Source organism: Melozone crissalis, unplaced genomic scaffold (genome assembly GCF_028551555.1).
Source record: "Melozone crissalis strain CALT ecotype California unplaced genomic scaffold, PUWL_Pcris_2 ptg000106l_1, whole genome shotgun sequence".
Lineage (NCBI taxonomy): Eukaryota > Metazoa > Chordata > Aves > Passeriformes > Passerellidae > Melozone > Melozone crissalis.
In genome coordinates, this window is record NW_026535883.1 from 5,351,977 (window position 1) to 5,371,435 (window position 19,459).

Here is a 19,459-nt window from a genome sequence, read left to right on the forward strand (position 1 = left end):
TACATTACCACACAGTCTTTATTAATTTGAAGTTAAAGGGCTCCAGAACTTTTATTCCTTCTAAAGAGCATCAGATTCATCTACAGAGGTAAATCAGAGGCAATGTTTCAGGGATATCTGATTTAGCAGATATGCTATAATTAATTTTTCTCCAGCTTTCAAGTTTTTGGCATCTTTTTCAACAGGCCAAAATATATGACAATTATTTCCATCATCTGGAATCACCATTATAAGCGGGCCTCAGTGTTGTGTATTTATTACATTTTATGTTTTATTATTATGTTTTGAGTATGTTTGTTAGGTGATGCTGGAGTGCAACATATATTAAAAAAAAAAAGCAAGGAAACGCAATAGTTTTCCTAAAATAGGAGATCTGGGGTTTAGCTGTTTAATTACACTCAATATTTCTGTCATAAAGTACAGCACAGGCAGTCTGCACCTTTAGAAAAGGCAGCTTATGCTGTGAGCAGGTCTGTTCCCAGTTCATTGACAGCTACAGCATCACACTTGAGTGTGATTCAATTACTAGAGATGGAATTGATAGAATATCAAGTTTGAAGTAAATTTGCTGTCCTAACCTAGCTCTCCTAGTCCATTTAACTTCAATTCAAATGTCCTCCATGGCATGGCACCACCTGTCATTCAGCTCTTTCATTGAAAGCAGCACAGTCTATAGTCAGGATCAGCATCAACTTAAAACAGAATTTTCACAAGCTGGACAATATCTTCAAGTAATTCTCTGTTCCCTGCTATTTTCAAAGCACAAGAGTAAGTATTTACTCATTTTGCTCCTGAAAATGTATGCACTTGTTTGTTTATTTTTGTCTACTTGAAAATAGTATAGTAGTAACAAATTAAACACTGAGAAACAAATTTGAATTAAAGAAGAAGATGCCAGTTATATCAGGAAGATTTTTTTAGAAACAGAATGATTTTTTGAAAATTATTTACTGAGATACTTTTAACATATACTCTACTGGATTTATGCATAATGTCTGTTAAATTGAGCAAAGTTCTAAATTCTTTTTGCTTCTGAACTCCTTCTGGTATGTGTAATCATTAGTACAGTAAGAATGCAGGGGGATCATCAGGTGTATCAGTGCAGGCAAAGGCCTGAATATACACTGAGAGTTTACTGTAAGGGAGAGAGAGCTCACCCTGTGATTAAAGAGAGTGGAATAGTCAATAGAAAACATGAAGCCTAGAGAAGACACCCAATTAAAGAAAAATATTCTGCGTTCCAAAAACAGTGTATGTACTTAAGAAACCCATCTGCTGTGCAGGGACAGCTTTACTCTACGTGAGGCTGCAGAGAAATGACACCTTCCTACTCACTTCATCTGTTCCTGGTATGTTTTCAGAATTAAATCTACTTACTTTAGCATCAAATTTGGATTTCTTATTATAAACACTGTGAAAAATTTGGGGCCTCTCTCTTCTTAACTGTACATGCATACAAACAGATACCAAAAAACTTTTTCCAGGCTCTACTCTGTTCTAAGCTTGCAGTGATGCAAATCACACTTGGATGTTGCTTAGCAGAATCATGGCTACCAGGTTCCAGGCTCTTCCCTTGGCACAGATATCTGCATTTACTTGAGGCACATGAAAAGCCCTACCAGAAGACACATGATGGAGAGGCAGCACATATTTTTGCATCTTTTGATGATCTGTAGGCCTCAGTGCAAAGCAAACTGTGCAGGCTGAAACACTGCATGGTCATGCAAGTTCACCAGCAATGGAGGATCTGAAAAGAGCTCTTACTTTAAGTGGCCTTGTGATGAATTTGGTAGTTAAATTATCTGAAACCAAAAAATGGCCTTTCAAATGGATGAGGAATTGCTTGTATAAGCACCCAGCACATTCCAGTGTGCCAGGGTACCCCAAAATATCTAACTGACCTTGGATCAAATTAAGCTCTGTAGCCTGCAAAGCCAAGGGCACTTGGCTTTGCAAATCCAACCATGATTTAAAATTTTGAATGGGATTTCTTCCATGTTTTCTGAAAAACAAAACCTTATATTCAAATATTATACATGCTGCTATTCACAACTGTAATCATTTTCTACACTTTGCTCCAACATGCAAGCACTGATCTTTCAGCTCTGCATCCTGGCTCCTGACTGCTTGAGCTACAGAATTATAGAAGAGAAATCCAGTATCTTTTGAGAAAGGCAGCTCCCAGTGCTGTATGCCGGATCTGGCGGTAGAAGCTAGCCTGTCTTCCAAGAGGTGAGGTTCTCCTGCTTCTGCTCTCACTCTGGAACACTTTCCCACAGTTCTACACCAGGCATTTCAGGAAGACTGGTTTAGTTCCACCCTGTGCCAGGGAAGAAATCATGACACACAGTGTGTGGTCCGTAGGTATTGGGAGCTATACACACCAGGCAGTGGCAGTTGTTTTCTCTTTTCTCCCTTAAGCCACTTTCTTTTCTTTTTATTTCATGCCAAAAATACTTGTTCTTGAAGATCTGCTTGTGTTCTTAGACTGGACAGGCCAAGTCCTGGAAGCACACTGTGTGTTTGTTATGCTGTGACTGCTGAGCTCCCTTTAAACACAGATGGATGATGTAGATTTTAACAAGGGCTGTCTAATGAATATATGCAGTAACACTTGTCAGAGGCTTCTGACTTGGATGGGTCTGCACAAAGACGAGCAAAGATTGACCTCCTGCCCTACAGATCCATCTCCAAGCCAGCTTTCAAACCTCCAATCCACAGCACCAAGTGGTAGCTATTTTTAAAATTTACCTACTTTTTAACCCTACCAACAAGACCCTTTGGTGTTCTGGTTTTATCTCACACCTGGAATACTCAAAATGTTGCTAAAACTTCCAAAGTGTTGCCGACCTGAGGAAAAAAACCAAGGATAAAAAACTTTGTCCCTAATGTTTGTAGCCCTGTTAAGGTAAAACCTTCATAAAGTACCTGGAGTATTGCAAAGCTCTCGAGGTAGTTTTTTGTTTTCTTTTATATATATATATTTTTTTTTTTTAATTCAGCATTCTGAAGTTCCTGTTACAAGCATTTCATGCCAGTTTAGTGGCTTATTATGGCACAGTCAGCAAATATCAGTCCTAAAATTATGTAAGGAAGCATTACTCAGAGTGGTTTATCTCCATTCTAGCCCATTGTCTAGACATGCAAATTGTTAACTCTATAAAACTCAGCACAAATAATACCAAGCTTTGCTTGAGGATCCAAAAGGAACTTGCATCCAGCAAATTCAGGGACTTAACACTTCATCTAATTTGTCTTTTGCACATTAGTTGTTGATACTGAAGAAATGTTTAAACCACTATTGCCAGAGATAGAATGCAATACCTCCCTGCTTTTTACAGTCTCTCCTTAAATATGTGCCTGTGTTGGAAAGATGGTAGTAGGCCAGAGTGACCTCATTTCATAGGGCAATTTTCACATAAGAGAACAAAATTATGGCTGTCTTTCCATTCTAAGTTTAAAAGGTTGTCTCAGACAACACTGGAAAGAGCAACTAAACACCTAACAAAATAAATCATTATGATGCAGGGAAAGAGCAAGCAGTCAAAAAAATGCCCTATGCTTGAAAAATGGGAAAAGCAAGAATAAAAATTGGAATGAAGAGATTCTTGCCATCTAATACCAGGTGCAAGGGAATCATAGAGGAGGTGTTCATGTTCTAATTGCTGAAACACCACCCTTGAGTAATGTCCTTATGCAAGGTTGTATTTCTAAGAAACTGGTGCAAACCATGCAATTGTTGCATTACTTGTGTGTCAGTTTCCTCTTTAGAAAATGGCAGAACTGTGAATGCAATCTACATTGAAAAGGAGTAGGAAAAATTCACCATCTCACAGTAACATGCCGACACCATTTTGTGCCAAAGGCAACAACTCCCTGAACTTGTTGTCCATTTCCCTGGCTGGATGACTCAGTTTGCCCATTCCCCACTTCACCCCAGTGCCCAGAGCAGTCCCTGGGGCTGGCCAAGTGATGTATCCCCTTTGTCAGAGCTGTGTGTGGTGACAGCCAGCCTGGCCTTGCTCACTCTCAGCAGAAGGGACTGACAGGCTGTCCCCACCCGTCTGCTGAGCAGGGGCTTTATGTGCTTCTCCCACGTTGGCACTAGCTCAGGGCTCTCCTGCCCAGCCCATACCACTCTCATTGTTCACATCTCCTTCACAAAAACCTGCTTGGTTCAAGCCAAAGGAGGCTTTTCTATGAAAGTCAGATTATACACTTGAGTGTGATTCAATCAGTAGAGATGGAATTGATATAATATCAAGTTTGAAGTAACTTAGTATCATGTAACTTTGCTGTCCTAAACCAGCTCTCCTAGTCCATTTAACTCCAATTCAAATGTCCTCCATGGCATGCCACCATGTGTCATCCCCTCCTGCATCACACCACCTTAGCAGCTGTTTGTGCAGATCACGAGCTTTTAAAGAAGACCTTTAAGATTTTCTTAATATAGTCTGACTTCAGATCATCCACAAAATGTCTTCAGATATTAAAACCATTTTCTGTCTGACTCAGACACAAACTAGTTTTAAGTGACAGTTCACCCAGGGAGAATTGTATTATTTAATTATAACCCCTCCTTCCCTAAGTGGCTCTATTTCCACCTTGTGGGTGGTTTAGAAGTACGTTCTTCTTAATTTGAAAATTATGGGTTTGGTCACATTCAAGAGTTACTGATGAACACCATTTATAACATCTTAACACAAAACCACTTCTTTTCTAATTGTTCCTCCTTCATATTTATCTATATTGGAATAAAAGTTTTCAAAGTGCTGTATCCATGCTGCAGCACTCATTACTGTTCAGCCAGCTGAGCTGCAAATACGTGCCTGTTTCACCAGTCATATCCCAGGGTGTAATTCAGCATCACCATTTATCCAGTGGCAATGGTTCTTTGAGCTCCATCATTTGAAGCAGCTCCCAAATCCCTTCCTCACAGCTCACTTGAGGGCTGCACTATAAACCAAGCCAGTGAAATGTTTCATGTCATTGTCCAATCTCACAATGTAGTATTTATTTATTACATGTTTAAATCGAAACCACTTACTGACACAAGTCACTTGTACTAGGAAGTTTCCCTGCTACAAGTGTGATGTTAGCAGAAGGCATCAGAGAACTGAAATGACATAAATTAGAACTGGGAGATGGAGTTATACTCCTAATTATTTCTTCCTTATTCCCTTCTTCTTGATTTATTTTATTGCTTCCATTTTGGTGTAAAGATTTCAAAACCAAAAAATGAAGAAAAAAAAGAAAGCTGTCAACCTCCCCATCTCCCCCAGAACACTCCACATGAATCAAGTGCCAAGCTAAGCAAATGCAGCATAACAGACACTCTGCTAAAAAAGTATCCAAGTTTGAGCTCCTAGCAGGAATATTTACAGATACTGGGTAATACCTCTAGGTCCCAAAGATAACTCTAGCTTCTAGTCCTGTGAGCATCACGCACCTTTATTAATATTGTCCCAAAGGACTGTGGGTCAAATTATTTACATGTACACTGCACTAAAGAATATTCTCCCATCTATATAAATAATTACAACTCATAAAAGAGTCCTTTACCTGGTTTATTTTAGGGGACATAGAAACACTGGGAGTGCTTGTCAAAAAAAAAAAAAAGGGAAAAAAAAAGAAAGTAGTGTAATTTTTTCCTTATTCTTTTTTTCCTTTTTCCTCTCAACTTTACTCTGCTGGGTTAGGTTCTCATTTCATTTGTTCTACTCTAAACCATAGATGTGTCAACAAATTACTAAGTACTTGATTAAGTGTGATTTCAGAGTGCTTCATCTTTTCTGCATCAGATCCCCGTGGTCATTCCTAGAGAGCAGCACAGCACACTTTAGTGCCAGCTCACTGCCAGAGCCGAGCAAAACACACTGTGGATGGAATGTGTTAAGAGCTCCTACAAAGCGAGCTGCACCTGGTTACAGTGCAAATCCTCACAAATATCATCACAGCAAGGTCCCCACAGCAACAATACTGCAAATTACAGGGACCCTGAGTCTACCATGGAAGCCTCACAAAATCCACCAATGTTGGTAACCTCACTGTCAGGACTTTTTTTCCCTCCCTGTCTGTACATATTGCTGCTTTTCTGGTTTTTCTCCCCCCACCTTTGCTATCTCTAACTCCTCTCAGTAATTAGAGTAACAGAATCCATCAAATGGGATCCAGACAAAAAGATGCACTGAGGCTGGGCCCTCACACTCTTACACTGGTAACATAAAAAGAGATGAACACAAGAAGTTGGAATTAGCTTTCATAAATGGAGGCAGTTCTCAGTACAAGAGAACAATCTTGTAAAATCTTCAAGAAACTTTTCACTAGACATGTTGGAGGTGCACCTTTTTAATTGTCTAGGCATTCAAAACTAATTTTCCTTCAAGCAAAGACACTGCTTTTCACTGAGTGATAATGTCAATGCTACTTCAAACATTTCAAATTTCAGCCTTTTTGGGTGTCTTATGACTTAAGTGTAAGAATTCTGAGACAGAAGTGGGTAGATGTTTTTGCCCACATTTTCACATTCAAATTAATTCAAATTAATTTTAAATTCTCCCTTTTTTAAAAGGCAAGCGAACATTAGAGAGTACACTGTCTCATAGATCAGCCCCCCACACTGTTTTCCAGGGTATATCTGTTCAACTTTTTCTATGCTTCAGCTATGAAAAAACATGATTGAAAGCAGAATTCATCTCATTTTATTTTAGAGGTTTGTAAGGGAAGCATTTACAGGATTGGAGCTAGGATCCCTTTGTAATCCCTGAAGAGGAACAGCAGTAAGGTAAGATACAACCCCAGCATTTTATGTGCTTGAGATGAACTCCATTTGGAAAGTTCTGCTTCCCCCTGCATCTACTACACTGTACAATACAGATTGTTCACATCCCTGCCTCTTTCAATATGTACTCTTCCCTCACTGCCTACAACCAGCCCATTTCAATTTCAAGGTTTCTGAAGCAAGGATTGTCTTCCTTCATATACATGTGCAACAAATAGGTAAACAGGATCACACCAGCATGACAGTGGCCTTTATTTGCTGCCAAAGTATGAAACATCAAAAACAGTGGTAATGCTAATACCCTGAACAGATTAGCAATTAGAATTCATGGAAAAAACCAATTATTTAAATAAGAATAATACTGAAAGCCTATGGTGAAATAACAAAAAAACCCCAAAAAAACCACCCGCAAAAAAACTCCACCAAACCACAAAAAACCAGCCATTGCATGCAATATCACTCTATAAGGCCAGATATGGAGAGCAATCAAAAAGAAAGCTTTGTCCAGCTTACACAGTCCTTGTTGTGGTTATGGACTCTGATCTGTTCCAGCAGCAATAAATTTTCTTTATGGCTTTTAGCTTTTACAAAGGAGGTGAAAGAGGGACAAATATCATGCTGTATCATGTTGTCTCCACTCCTTAACTAAAAAAAAAATTAAAGTGGGGTGGGTGGGACAAAAAAAAAGGGCTTTTAACAGAAGTGAGGACAAGTGGAGTTCATCTGTAGCTAGTAAAGGTTCCTGATCCCAAATTTCTCAAACCTGGGCTACATTGCCTTTCAAGGTGACTCTATCTTTCCTAAGCTACGCTTTGCTTCAGAATGTGCAAAGGAAGAGAGCCATCACTTCTCAGTCATGCCATACATTAAACACTGCAGGCAGAACTTGGCTGTTCTTACTAGGATCCTCACAAAGTATGTATTCCCCTTGGCACCAGTCATTACAGGTCAGGGCTGGGGAACAGCATGAGGAAAACGGGTGAATGCACCTAAACAAATAAATAAATACATAAGCTTTTGAGCAGGAAGGCTGTCCTTGGTGAACCAGGTACAGGTGGCTTTGTAGTGGAGAGGACTCAGAATTTCTTGAAGCCATCAGAATTAGAAAATAAAGGGTAACAGTGCAGTGCAAGTCAAACTGCTGCACATGTGTAGAGACAAGTGCAGCAATCAAAATTAACCTGAAATTTGTAAAGCATTATTGCAACAGCCCCTCAGACCACCAGGAATTAAAACCTTTGAGACACCTTATTCTCTGTTCACTAAGTAAAAATGTAATTAACCAAATTATATACATCTCAACCCTTACTGCAGCACCCACATTTTTTTCCATATAAAACTACTGATGCAGTTTAATGATAGTTTGATAGTCTCTTTAGCATGCACAATTCTCACCTAAACATGACATTATTTCACCTGTGTTCAGACTGACCTCTCTCCAGTCTAAGAGCAATATCTTCAAAATAATAATATATTCCTCTGCAGGCTCCCTCTAATTTAATAAAACCTTCTCAAGTAAAACTCTTCAGTGGGTGACTGATGTAGTTGTATGGATAAAGCTTTAATAAAATTACTAAGCTACATGTAAAAGCCAAATGTACACAGAAGGGTTTCCTTTCACAAACAAATAAATGCTGAAAACACAATTTCAAGAAAAACTTGCAAAAGGAAAAAAGGGGGAATAACAAAGTAAGGTAATTACCTATCTCCCTTTGGTTTTCTTTTTTGTACTGTCTTCCCTTTGGGTCGTCTTTCACTTCCTAAACAGGGGCTCCCACCAGGGCCTGTTACCCGTATTGATTCAAGGCCTTTGGAAGATTTCTTAAAAGTAAATTCCACAGGTTCTCCTTCTTTTAGGCTTCTAAATCCTTCCATGTAAAGCTTGCTCTGTAAATAGGAAAAACACCGTTGGTTACCATTGCCTTAAAAACAGTATTTACATTTATAATCAACAGGACAAATTACCCCGTGTACCATCCTACAACACACACAAGTTGAGTAACAGCTTCCTCTGCATGAGCTGTAGCAGATATTACAAATTATAGTCCTGGATACACTGAAAACCCCATTCAACACTAAACAAGTGAAAATAACCTATTTTCAGTATCAGCAAAACTGAAATAACATTTTCCTTTTCTGTGATGAATGCTATAGATGAAGCAGAAAAAATGCTGTATTCTTGAAACCCTTAAAAACTCTTAAGTGGTCTCAGGAAGTGAAATGGTCTGGAAAGAGAGCAAGTGCTCACTTCAGAGCAAATTAATTTCTGATTAAAGTTTTAATAATTTGCATTCTTTATATCTGAGACATGGGTCTGCTGCTCTGAAAATGAATCAAAGACACAGCAAGCATGAGAGGCACGAGGAAGGCACTCTGAACAAAGTCTGCTGACATAGGCAATTCAAATATCCCAAGTGAGCTGTTGAATTTCTGTTGACTACACCAAAAAATCTTACCTACCTAGCATGATTTATGTACGGGTTTATATTTTCATTCACAGAAAAGGAAATTTTTATCATCAGGGCAAGTGAAATAAATACTGATAAATATTTTAATAATACACTGCAGTAGAAAAATCTTGGACAAGCTGAAGTCAACAGGAGCTTATCACTGATTCTGATACAATGAAAATTTTCATCATGATTCCGAACAATGAAAATTTTCATCATGATTCCAAACAAATTATGGACCATAGTAAGTAAGCATTCCAGGACAAATCTGATTACTCAAACTCTTAAATAAAATGATAATTGAGTTAAATGACAAGGAGGCTTTTAGGGGTGGTGGAGATAAAGTGGTTGCAATACACTTTTATTTTAGAAATTACACAGTACATGAATGAAAGCAGTTGGATTCACAGAGAATATTACAAAATACCCCAATTTACACACATTTGGGGGCCTTTCAGGAGAGTTATAACACATATTTTCTTCCTTTGCTCATGAATTCCTCAAAGGAAAGAGAAAAAAATGTATCCTGACTGATTCTTAATCCATTCTCTCTAACATTCACTTGGCTGAACCATGGAGTCCAGAAGGAAATCTCCACTGCAGGTGCCACCCCAAGTCAGCCATGTCAAAAAAAGCCAAGTGACACAAAACCTGCATCTGTTATTTGCCAAGTGCAGCTAGGAACATGTAGAAATCAGCTGGCAATCCTGACCTGGGCTCCCTGTGCCCCCAGATGGGAGCTCTGCAGCACCAGACACTGTTCTAGCAGAGCACAGGAACTGACACAGGTCACTGTTTCCACACAGAGAGGGAGCTGGTTTCTCCACAGGGATGCACAGAGAACAGGACCAAGAGCAAGAGCAGCTCCCCTTGAGCTGCTACAGACCAAACTAGTTTCAGACATAAGGAGAAATTGCTCACTATAAAAAGAATTAAACAGAGAAGCCCAAAGTAATAGCTCCCTTTGCTGGAAATATTCAAGATTTGTCTTACCAGGGCACTGAATGACCCAATCCAAGGCCCTGCTTTCAGCAAGATGCTCAACCAGATGTTCAAATCAAGAGGAGCCTTCCAACCCAGGCTTTCTTTTGGTTCTGATTTATTAACCCAGTGCTGGTGAGCCTGAAAACAGGATTACAGTTCCTGGTTCTGCAGCAGAGCTACCTTGGGCCATCTGTGTCACTTAACTTCTCCCCGTTTTTCTGAAGAGGGGTGCCACTGAAAAGTCTATTTTTCACAGCACTAATAGATTAAATTACAAATTATAAAATAATTTGGAATATGTATTTTAATGAAATCATGTAAAAGCACATATGCCTCAGCTTCCTCAAACCCCAAGTTCTCAGTGCATCAGCACAAGGCACTACTGCTGCTGGTCTGACTGAATGGCTCAGGTGCTTATAATTTGTCCAGTAGCCAAAAGTAACCAAGAACACAGCTTCACTCATTAGGAAAAAGGATGGTTTTGTTCATCCAGTTGTGCAGTTCTAGTAGGCTTGGCTCTCAAACACAAATGTAACAGTGTGAAACACGAGACAAATCGCTGATTTTATAGGCTGGAGGTTGAGCACTATTTAAATGTGGGGGAAATAACATGGAAAGGCTGTGGAACACATGAAAGAAGAAATATATAATATCTGTTCCCTGAATCATTACCTTGGCTTTTTTGAAATGTTAAAATTTAAGGCATGAAAAAATAAACAGGCAAATGTTCTTACTAATGCAACTGGAGGACAATAATTGTACACAAACCAATTAAACAAACCACCCAGGAGGGCAGCATTATTTCAAGCAAGCTCTCCACTTTGAAATGCCTGTGTAGCAATAAGGGGATCCTTGCCACAATGAAGAACATCTAAGTTCAGGATGTGCCAAAAGAAGACACCACCACTCCTCAACTGAAACAAATGACACTGCCTGTGGTGTGAGTCCATCTCTAGGTCTGTCCACAACTCTTCAGCCTTCAGTGGCCACCAGGGACATCTTGGTGAAAGGAAAGAACTGAACAATGTGTATTCTGTCCTAAAATAAGCACACAGCTGAATGTTCCAAAACCAATCAGTACAACACAGATGGGTGCTGATCACAAGGGAACCTCAGAGGAATAAGCCCTTATTTTCCTGCAGTACTCAACACAGCATGGATGCTTCTCTACTTGTTTAATTACAACCTAATGAAGATACAGTTAAGTCTCAGTAAGAGTTATGCATTTTCTTCCTGACTTCCATCATTATTAAAAAATGCCAAAAGGTTAACATCTGATACATATAACATTGTCTTCTACTTTACCTCAAAATAAATACTTGCTTCAAATGCAACCTAAAGCAGGGCATTATTAGTATTCTAGAATGTTTTCATTTTTCTCATTTCACTGTTAACAACAGACCTTGATTTCTAAACAAAGCACTCTATTTACAAGAGATTTTTAAACATTTAAAAGCATAAGTAAAGCAACAATCATGCTTTCATGAATCACGTTATGCAGGTGTACATTTTTTGCATGTGTTTTTTTCGAGCACTTTTAACAAAAATGTTGAAAAAGCCCCACTTCAAATGACTTGCACAGTTCTCTCCTTGAATAGATCTCAACAGCTTTTCAATGTTAGAGATGGATTTGGTGCTGTCTGACTTTCTGTGCAAATGTATAGCTCATGGTGAGATTCTCTGAGGGCGCAGTAACAAACAATTCAAAGCCATTGTGAAAAAATGGCATTTGGAAACCAGCAAAACCAATCTAAAACCTGAATCCCTCTTAACTTGTTTAAAGAGTTGGACAAAAAATGTCTGTAAAGTTGATCATTTAATGTTGAGAGACCTAGCTCAGTATTTTCCTCACATTACTTAAACAAATAAAACTGACACAATTAAAAGCAGCCAGAGTTTCAAGTCAGTGAACCATTTCTAGAGCCCTGAATGGGATGTATGGGCACACCGCCAACAAACAAAGAGAAAACTTAAAAGCAACATGCTTTTCCTCCTTTCTCTCTTTCAGCTGTCAGAGACTTTATTGTTATTTTTACCAGCAGTCAATACAGTGGTTTCAGACTGGAGCTTTTTTTTTCTCTTTTTAAAATTTGACAGGACCATTTATGGTGATTTGTTGGGGTTTTTTTTGTTGTTTTTTTTATAATAGATATCCTAATGTAAAATCTCACACCTCTCTGTTACAAGCAATGGCTTGGTCCAAAATGCTGGCAATTTTGTAGTAGTATTGGTAACAACAAATATAAATAGAAAACCCCATGATCACAAGTTCATGGAAGCATTTCCTACTACAAAACAAAAATGAAAACTTAACAAGTATAAATTTTATTAGTAAAATGGTCCCCAAAGAAATGCACTAATTCCTGGGCAGTGTCAGGCAGTTCTTACAGCTTTCACCAGGCTCTACAAAAGAAAGGAAGTTTGGAATTAAGGATCATTACAGGAGCCCTGATTGCCTCAGATATGTGTGCATTACTTTTAATAAGTGTGGGGAGTAAGTGCCTCATCACAACTTTGCCATTTCTAGTCAGGGCTGTGAACAACAGCTTTTGCAGACATTAAACCCTTTAGAGGGATGAGGGGGAAAAGTTATTTGGTGGCATTCTGCTTACCTCGTTTATTTTCTGTATCTCTCATTTCTGACCCTTTTTATCTAATGATTGATTGATTGCTTAGTACAATGACCAGACGCCACCAGTATGCTGAGTTTCCCAAAGTAAGAAAACTGTTTTTCCTCCAAAATTATCTACAATTAAATCCAGACATGAAGGAAAGCATATTCTAAAGCCCAGCTACAATAAAGACTGTAAGAAAATCTCTCTAAAACAACCTCGTACAATTCCATCAAGAGCCGTCAGCCTTTGAGTAAAGCAAGGGCACACAGTGAGAGGACCCAGAAATAAAACAATTTACACTGGATGCATACTTGTGCCCTTCCTTGCATTAGACCAAAACCCATGCAGAATAGTATCAGGTCCATGACACAAGTCCTGCTACAAGGACTTCTGCTGTTGACCAAAAGTTCGTTCTAGGAGGTTTGTGAAAACCATGCATTTTTGCAGGCAGAATGCTAAAGCCAACAAAAAAATCACTAACTGAACAGCCCCTCCAAGGGCAACGTGCAGCTCTGCTGCACTAACACAGGATTTGAAGACTGGGAGCTTGCAAAACACCTCAACACTGCTCCTGCTGACCCTCAAGGGCTTGTTCCTGCTCCTAGGGGCTTATCTTGCACCAAATCTGGCACTTCTTTTGGTCCTCCCCATAAACCAATTTAACTCGCTAATCTGACAGGAAACAAACTCAGTTTAAAAAGAAGGGGGGAGGATAAGAGGAAGAGGAAACAGAGATAGATTTTTGTTTTTCCAGTGAGCTAAATCTATTCACAGAGAAGTTCAATGAGCTCTGGGGCACACACAGTGGAAACAGCAACTTTTTGAGATGAGAATGTACTCCTTAATATTTTATGTAAAAAAGCACACTCTACAGCATCACAGGGGGTTTTTTTAAAGCTTAACGTAACACAAAGTAACTTTCAAAAAGCTACAAAACACTATTTCTCAAAGATTTGCACTTTGGCTCTAAGACAAGGAAGAGCCATGTACATGTATAAAACATTTATGAGAAAGGGTGAGCTACTGCAAGTAACTTTACAGTAGGGAAAGAGCTGGTATGTAGGCAGTAACCACATGCAGCTGGTACACTGCAATTTCACACCTTTATTTACTTGGAATTTGTTTCTGTCTTGAATTTCCACCATGACCGTAGTCATGTTCATAACCTTGTTTCCATTCATCATCCTGTCGCTGTCCCCACACTGTTATTTTTCTTACTGAGAAATGTGCAAAGGTATTTATTTAACTTTTGAACAAAAGGCTCTGTCTAATGCAAAACCACCTTCCCTATACAACAGAAGGGTTTTTTCTTTCCCAATTTATATTTTTAAGAAACTTCTACTACTGCTTTAACTTTTAAGAAGAGTAAATGAATTCTAACTCCACTCAATACTTACAGTTCTTGTTTCGTCACTTCCAATAAGTGATTTCTTTTGATAATCTGTTCCTTTTCTGCATTATCTTTTCTCAACCCAATATCTCTCCCAAGAAAAGGGTCTGTGCTAGAATGATTACGTAATTTGCCACAATTCTCCTTTTCCTTTACTTGTGATTCCAGTTGAACCTTTTCTTTATTTAAGCCTCCAGTACTTCAGCTCACCTATGTTTACTAAACCGTTCTCTTAAATTTAATGCATATATCTTCAAAAAATTACAACTTTCTGTCATCTCATTTAATTTACACCAAGTAAACACAGTTAATATTATACCTTCATTTTTTAAACAAGCATGTATTCTGTAGGGTCAGCAATTCCTTTCAAGCCCAAAATAACACAACTTCTACTCTGAATTAGTCTTTTGGTAAGAAAGCTATTGATGGTTGTGTACAGAAAAAAACATTATTACATCATAGTATTAGACATGTTGTCTGTATATAAATCTAAGCTAGAGACCCACAACAAGTCTCTCATAATTCCTTCACAAAGTGATTTTGGCCAAATAGATTCTACTGTGTCCATGCTACTCTTTGTTTCCAAGGTGTCAACTTCACTGACGACACCACATCAATTTTCTGCATAATTTTAAGTATTTGTGTTCAGGCCATGAATTCAATTTGGCCTGTTCTCTCTGTCTCTGTATCTGGTTACTTATCCAGCAGTGTCTGCCCTAACTTTGTATACTATTAAAAAGAGCCTGGATATCAAACGTATCTTTTGCTTTTCCTCCTCAACCTAACCCTCTTTTCCTGCTATAGTAAGTGTATCTTTTGTTAGTGTAGCACATACACAACTAGTGTTCTGCTAGTAATTTTCACCCTTTTCTCCTTTTCATGGACCATGTATGTTACTGCATATGCAATTCTCATTTACCCAATTTTCATTGTTCTGTGCTTTAATACCAGGCATGAAAATCAAACCAGTCTCTTCTCTTATTTCTTAGTTTAAGTAGTTTCTCATCAGTCACAGTAGGCACACGAGAGAATTGACTCACTTCAGTCAGTTTCAAAAGGGAAGTTCCTCTTTTCCCACCAAAGCCTCACGTTGGCTCAGGAAGAAAACCGTTTAGCTCTCCTTGGCAGCGCCAGGTTTCTGCTTTGTTTCTGCTCCCTGAATCAGTTCTATGCAGTCAAAAACCCACCAGCACCCCTCAAAAGAAGCCTTGTGACTGTGCAGCCATGGCAGGTAAGGCTGTCCTGTGCAGCACCTTGCCAACACGTACATCGCTTCAGTGATCTCCTGAAACCACACTATTCATCTCAGATAGTTTAATCTCACACTGTTAATCCCAGACCCTCAGAAGTTCCCCCACTGAGAAGCATCTTCTCCTCTTGATGGGCTCCCAATGGTCAAATACCTCCAAGCTCCCTCCCCACAAGCGTTCCCTTGCTCCCAGCTGGCTGTGCTGCTTTTGGGAGCCCCACAGACACCCCAGGGTGGGGGCCCTTTCCTTCCTTCACTCACCACTGAGCCATTCCACCCTCAGGCAAGTGCAGCCACCCCATGCAACTGAAACCACCTCTTTCTCTGTCCCAAATACTCATCTGCTGTAATGCAGTTTTGCAGAAACCCGAAGGCTCTTTTCTACAAAGATTAGGAACAAACAAACATGACCTCTTATGCAATCAATAAACAGGGCAGATTATCCTCTTTCTATTTTCATTAGGATGAGGCTCTTTCTTCCCCACCCCCCAATTTTTATTCTTCCAGGATATGAGGCCCTGATGTCCAGCTGACCAGACTGTCCAAGGCATCCTGATATTCAATCCATTTTAGTGATGCTTCCAAACTTCCCAAGAGGGAAGAACACCATCATCAGACTCTTTGGTGTACCCCTTCCCCTGACAATGTGCAATAAACTGAAAAAATAATGAGCTGCATACTTTTGTAGTGTCCACCTAGGCATAGTATTTTTCAAACCTCCTCTCTGTTAAAGAACACAAACTTCCAAGGCAGAGGTCAAAACAAGCCACCCCTGCAGCTCGTCTATTACATGAAGAAAGGAAGTATCATACAGAATCCTAGACATTTTCTCTTTCTCTTCTGGGAGGAAGAAAAAAAAGGAAAGAAGAAAAAACAGAGTGGGACACCAGAAAATCCATAAATACTACCAAGTCCACTCCTCTAATTTTTTCCAGAATGGATACAAATACAGTGAAACCTGCAAGATGGATTTGGGCAAGATGTCTCCTGTCAGGTATCTCTCCTGTAAGTTTTATAGTGAGGACAGAACACAGCATGGCTATGCTTGACTCATTTTAAAAACCATGCTGAATACACTGAAACACAGTTCTCTTCTAGCAGATCTAAAAGTTAGCCAACTTCAGTGCACTTCATTCCACAGAGGTGGAAATCAAAAGCACAGGAAGGCATAACGCACAAGTCAGAGTCTGCTGCATTTTTCAAGTACTGAAAATGTACTCTGGTAGAAAGCAGAGAGTGAATGGTAGAGTTATGTCACCTAAACCACAGTTTCCTGCAGATGTACTACACCTTTCTGGTGTCATAAACCATGTTTCCAGAAACAGCTGCAGCACCTCTATTTTCCATGCCTGCCCTACGATGTCTGTGACCTTAATTTCTGTGCTCCTCCATACACCCCCATGCACAAGAATGACAACCCCTGTGTCAAGAGATGTTTAAGCTATATAAAGGTTTCTTATCCACCTCCCTCACCACCTCCCACCATCCCAAGACACTGCATATAATTAAAAATAAATTAGGCTCACATTGTGATCTGCTAATTCAGATGTAGCAGGATGTCTCTCTGCACATGCACCTTTCCCTTGCTCTGCACAAAAGTGGCCTGAGAGTGATGTTTTCTTACTATAGACCCTTAACATCCATCTCTGAGGAAGCTGTTCTTAACTTTTAAATTGTATACCAGCTGCAGAATGGTACCAGGAAAATTCTGAGAAAGCAGTTCATCCACCTTTTTGTAACCCCTCACATGAGAAAATTTGGTGGTTCACACTTCACTAGTAAACAGAAGAATGGCTAACACTGTGGGCAGCTACAGAAGCCACAGGCTGGCACTAAAAACCCCCTGCATTTCAAACAAATGAATCAGCAAATCAGCATACACATGGAGTCCTGAACCTCCTGTTCTCATGGCAAAACCTCCATCTCCCCCTATTCTCATGGCAAAACACATCCCAGTTATCCTGACCTGCCTCCTTCTTCCTGAAGCATTCTATAACAGGTAGCCACCAACAATTCTGCAGCCCAAAAGGGAAACAGAAGATTACGGTGAGCGTGGCAGGGTTATGTTTGTAGACACTGGCGAATAACCTGTAATAATAAGGACAAAAAAGAATTTTCCTTGTGAGCAGTAAATTGAGGTAGGGCTCTGGTGTGCTAAGGAGGGAGGTAAGAGAGTGGATGGTTGTTGTATCCTGAAGGAATGCAGCAACTGGAGTTTCTCAACAGGCCAGGGACAGGGTGGTGGAAGGGCTGGGTAATGCCAAAAATCCAGGGCTGGTACCTTACAGGGAATGGGCTAGGGCAGGGGTCTGGCTGAGGCCTGAAGCCAAAGCCAAGCTGTGAAAAAGAAGTGGTGGACAGTTACAGCATCTCCAGGTTCTCAAAGCCCCAGACAAGCCAACTGAGCCCTCTTCCCACTCAAATACTGAGCAGAATGAAGGTTTACAGGCCAGTCCTGACTGGGGTCATGCTGGCAGTCCACCCCTGCCCCTACCTCCTTCTTTCTCTTCCTCCCCAGTTACCTCTGGGCTGGAGTCTGGAAAACTGTCCTCACATCACTTCCACCCTCTCCAGGCGCTGAGAACAGGAGCCCAGCACAGCATCCTGACTGCCACTTCACCTCAGAAACCCGAGATCATGCTGCAGAGAATGTTTTCTGAAAACTGCCATCAGCTGCTTTAGTGCAAAGCTCCTCCATGCTTCAATGACCTCTTCTAATTCTTCAGAGAAAAACGCTGTCTGCTTGAGAGCTCCTCTGAGCCAGGGAGTAAATGAACATGCTTGGTACTTCACCCAACTGAGAGTAACCATGCCCTAAGCAATTCCAAGATAAAAATCCATTTTCTTGTAAACAGACACCTCTCTTGAACTATTCACCAGCTTTTGGGCAAACACAGTTTTCACTTTTATGGTACAGGTGTCCTTGTTTCCCACCAAGGACCCATGTTGCACTCTGCAAGGTCCTACACAAATGACAAAAGAAGCCATCCACAGGCAATGCATCAATGCTGCTAAACCATTTGGAGGTCAGAACCTGTATTTGCCATCTATTTTTTAATTCCATTTACTTAAAATGTCAATATACAAGCAAAACACAAAAATAAAATACTGGTTAGAATATTTGTTTACTAAAATCAAAGTTACCACGCACACAAGAATAAAACAAGATTATCTAACAAAATTGGTGGGGTTCAAATGTTGCCTATAAAACAAGCAATAAATAGGCTGATATTTTCATTGGGGATGATTACTTCTTTCCACAACATTATCTGTACTGTAAATAAAAGCCCTTTTTCCTTTACAATAACAGAAAAATTAACAGCAACATTTATACTTTATTAACAATTCAAGGTTCTTTAATTATGGCTTCCTTAGCTATTCTTGTACAGCAGTTATACACATTTACTCAACTTTTAATTTTTTTTTGTTAAAACGAGATAATCTAGCATGACATCAGTTCTACCAACTTATAGGCAGCTATATTTTCATTTGATACAATTTTATCAGAAGTACAAGTATCTATTAGGTATTCAGATATTTGAACAAAAGAACCCATTTGGTTTGGATGAAGAATGAGCACAAGGCTATTTTACACTTCAAACATTAATCACTTTTTCTTTTGGAGGGAAGGGAGTGGCAGATGATCTAAATACATGATAATCAAGGTACCAGATAGCAGTGAAACTAGTAATAAAAGTCTCATTGGATGTAACAGGAAATGAGTGGCTGACTTCAAATTAAACTTTAGAAATTCACAGTGGTGGGAGGAGATAGCATTGAGGATTCAAAAAGTAACTTGAACTCAGCGGCACTTTTAAGTTAGTATTTTGGTGAATACCTATTTTTTAACTTTACTGTGAACTAGTTCCCTAAAAAGCTGCATTTCAAAAACTGACAGAAATTGTTGGTTTGGAGCTACTTCTGTTATCAAATCTCTATTCTGTTAAAAAAGACACAACCTGTGTCTCAATTAAACACCTCTGAATTTAC

General features: G+C 39.5%; 1 protein-coding gene across 2 annotated transcripts in view; it reads right to left on the reverse strand.

The window, feature by feature from the left end:
• Nucleotides 1-19,459, reverse strand: part of LIN28B (lin-28 homolog B) — a 98,678-nt gene that overhangs the window by 32,146 nt on the left and 47,073 nt on the right. For both annotated transcript variants that reach the window (XM_054291802.1, XM_054291798.1), the window contains one exon: nt 8,484-8,668. In XM_054291802.1, coding sequence (XP_054147777.1) covers nt 8,484-8,668 — 185 coding nt within the window. The remainder of the gene's footprint in view (nt 1-8,483; nt 8,669-19,459) is intronic.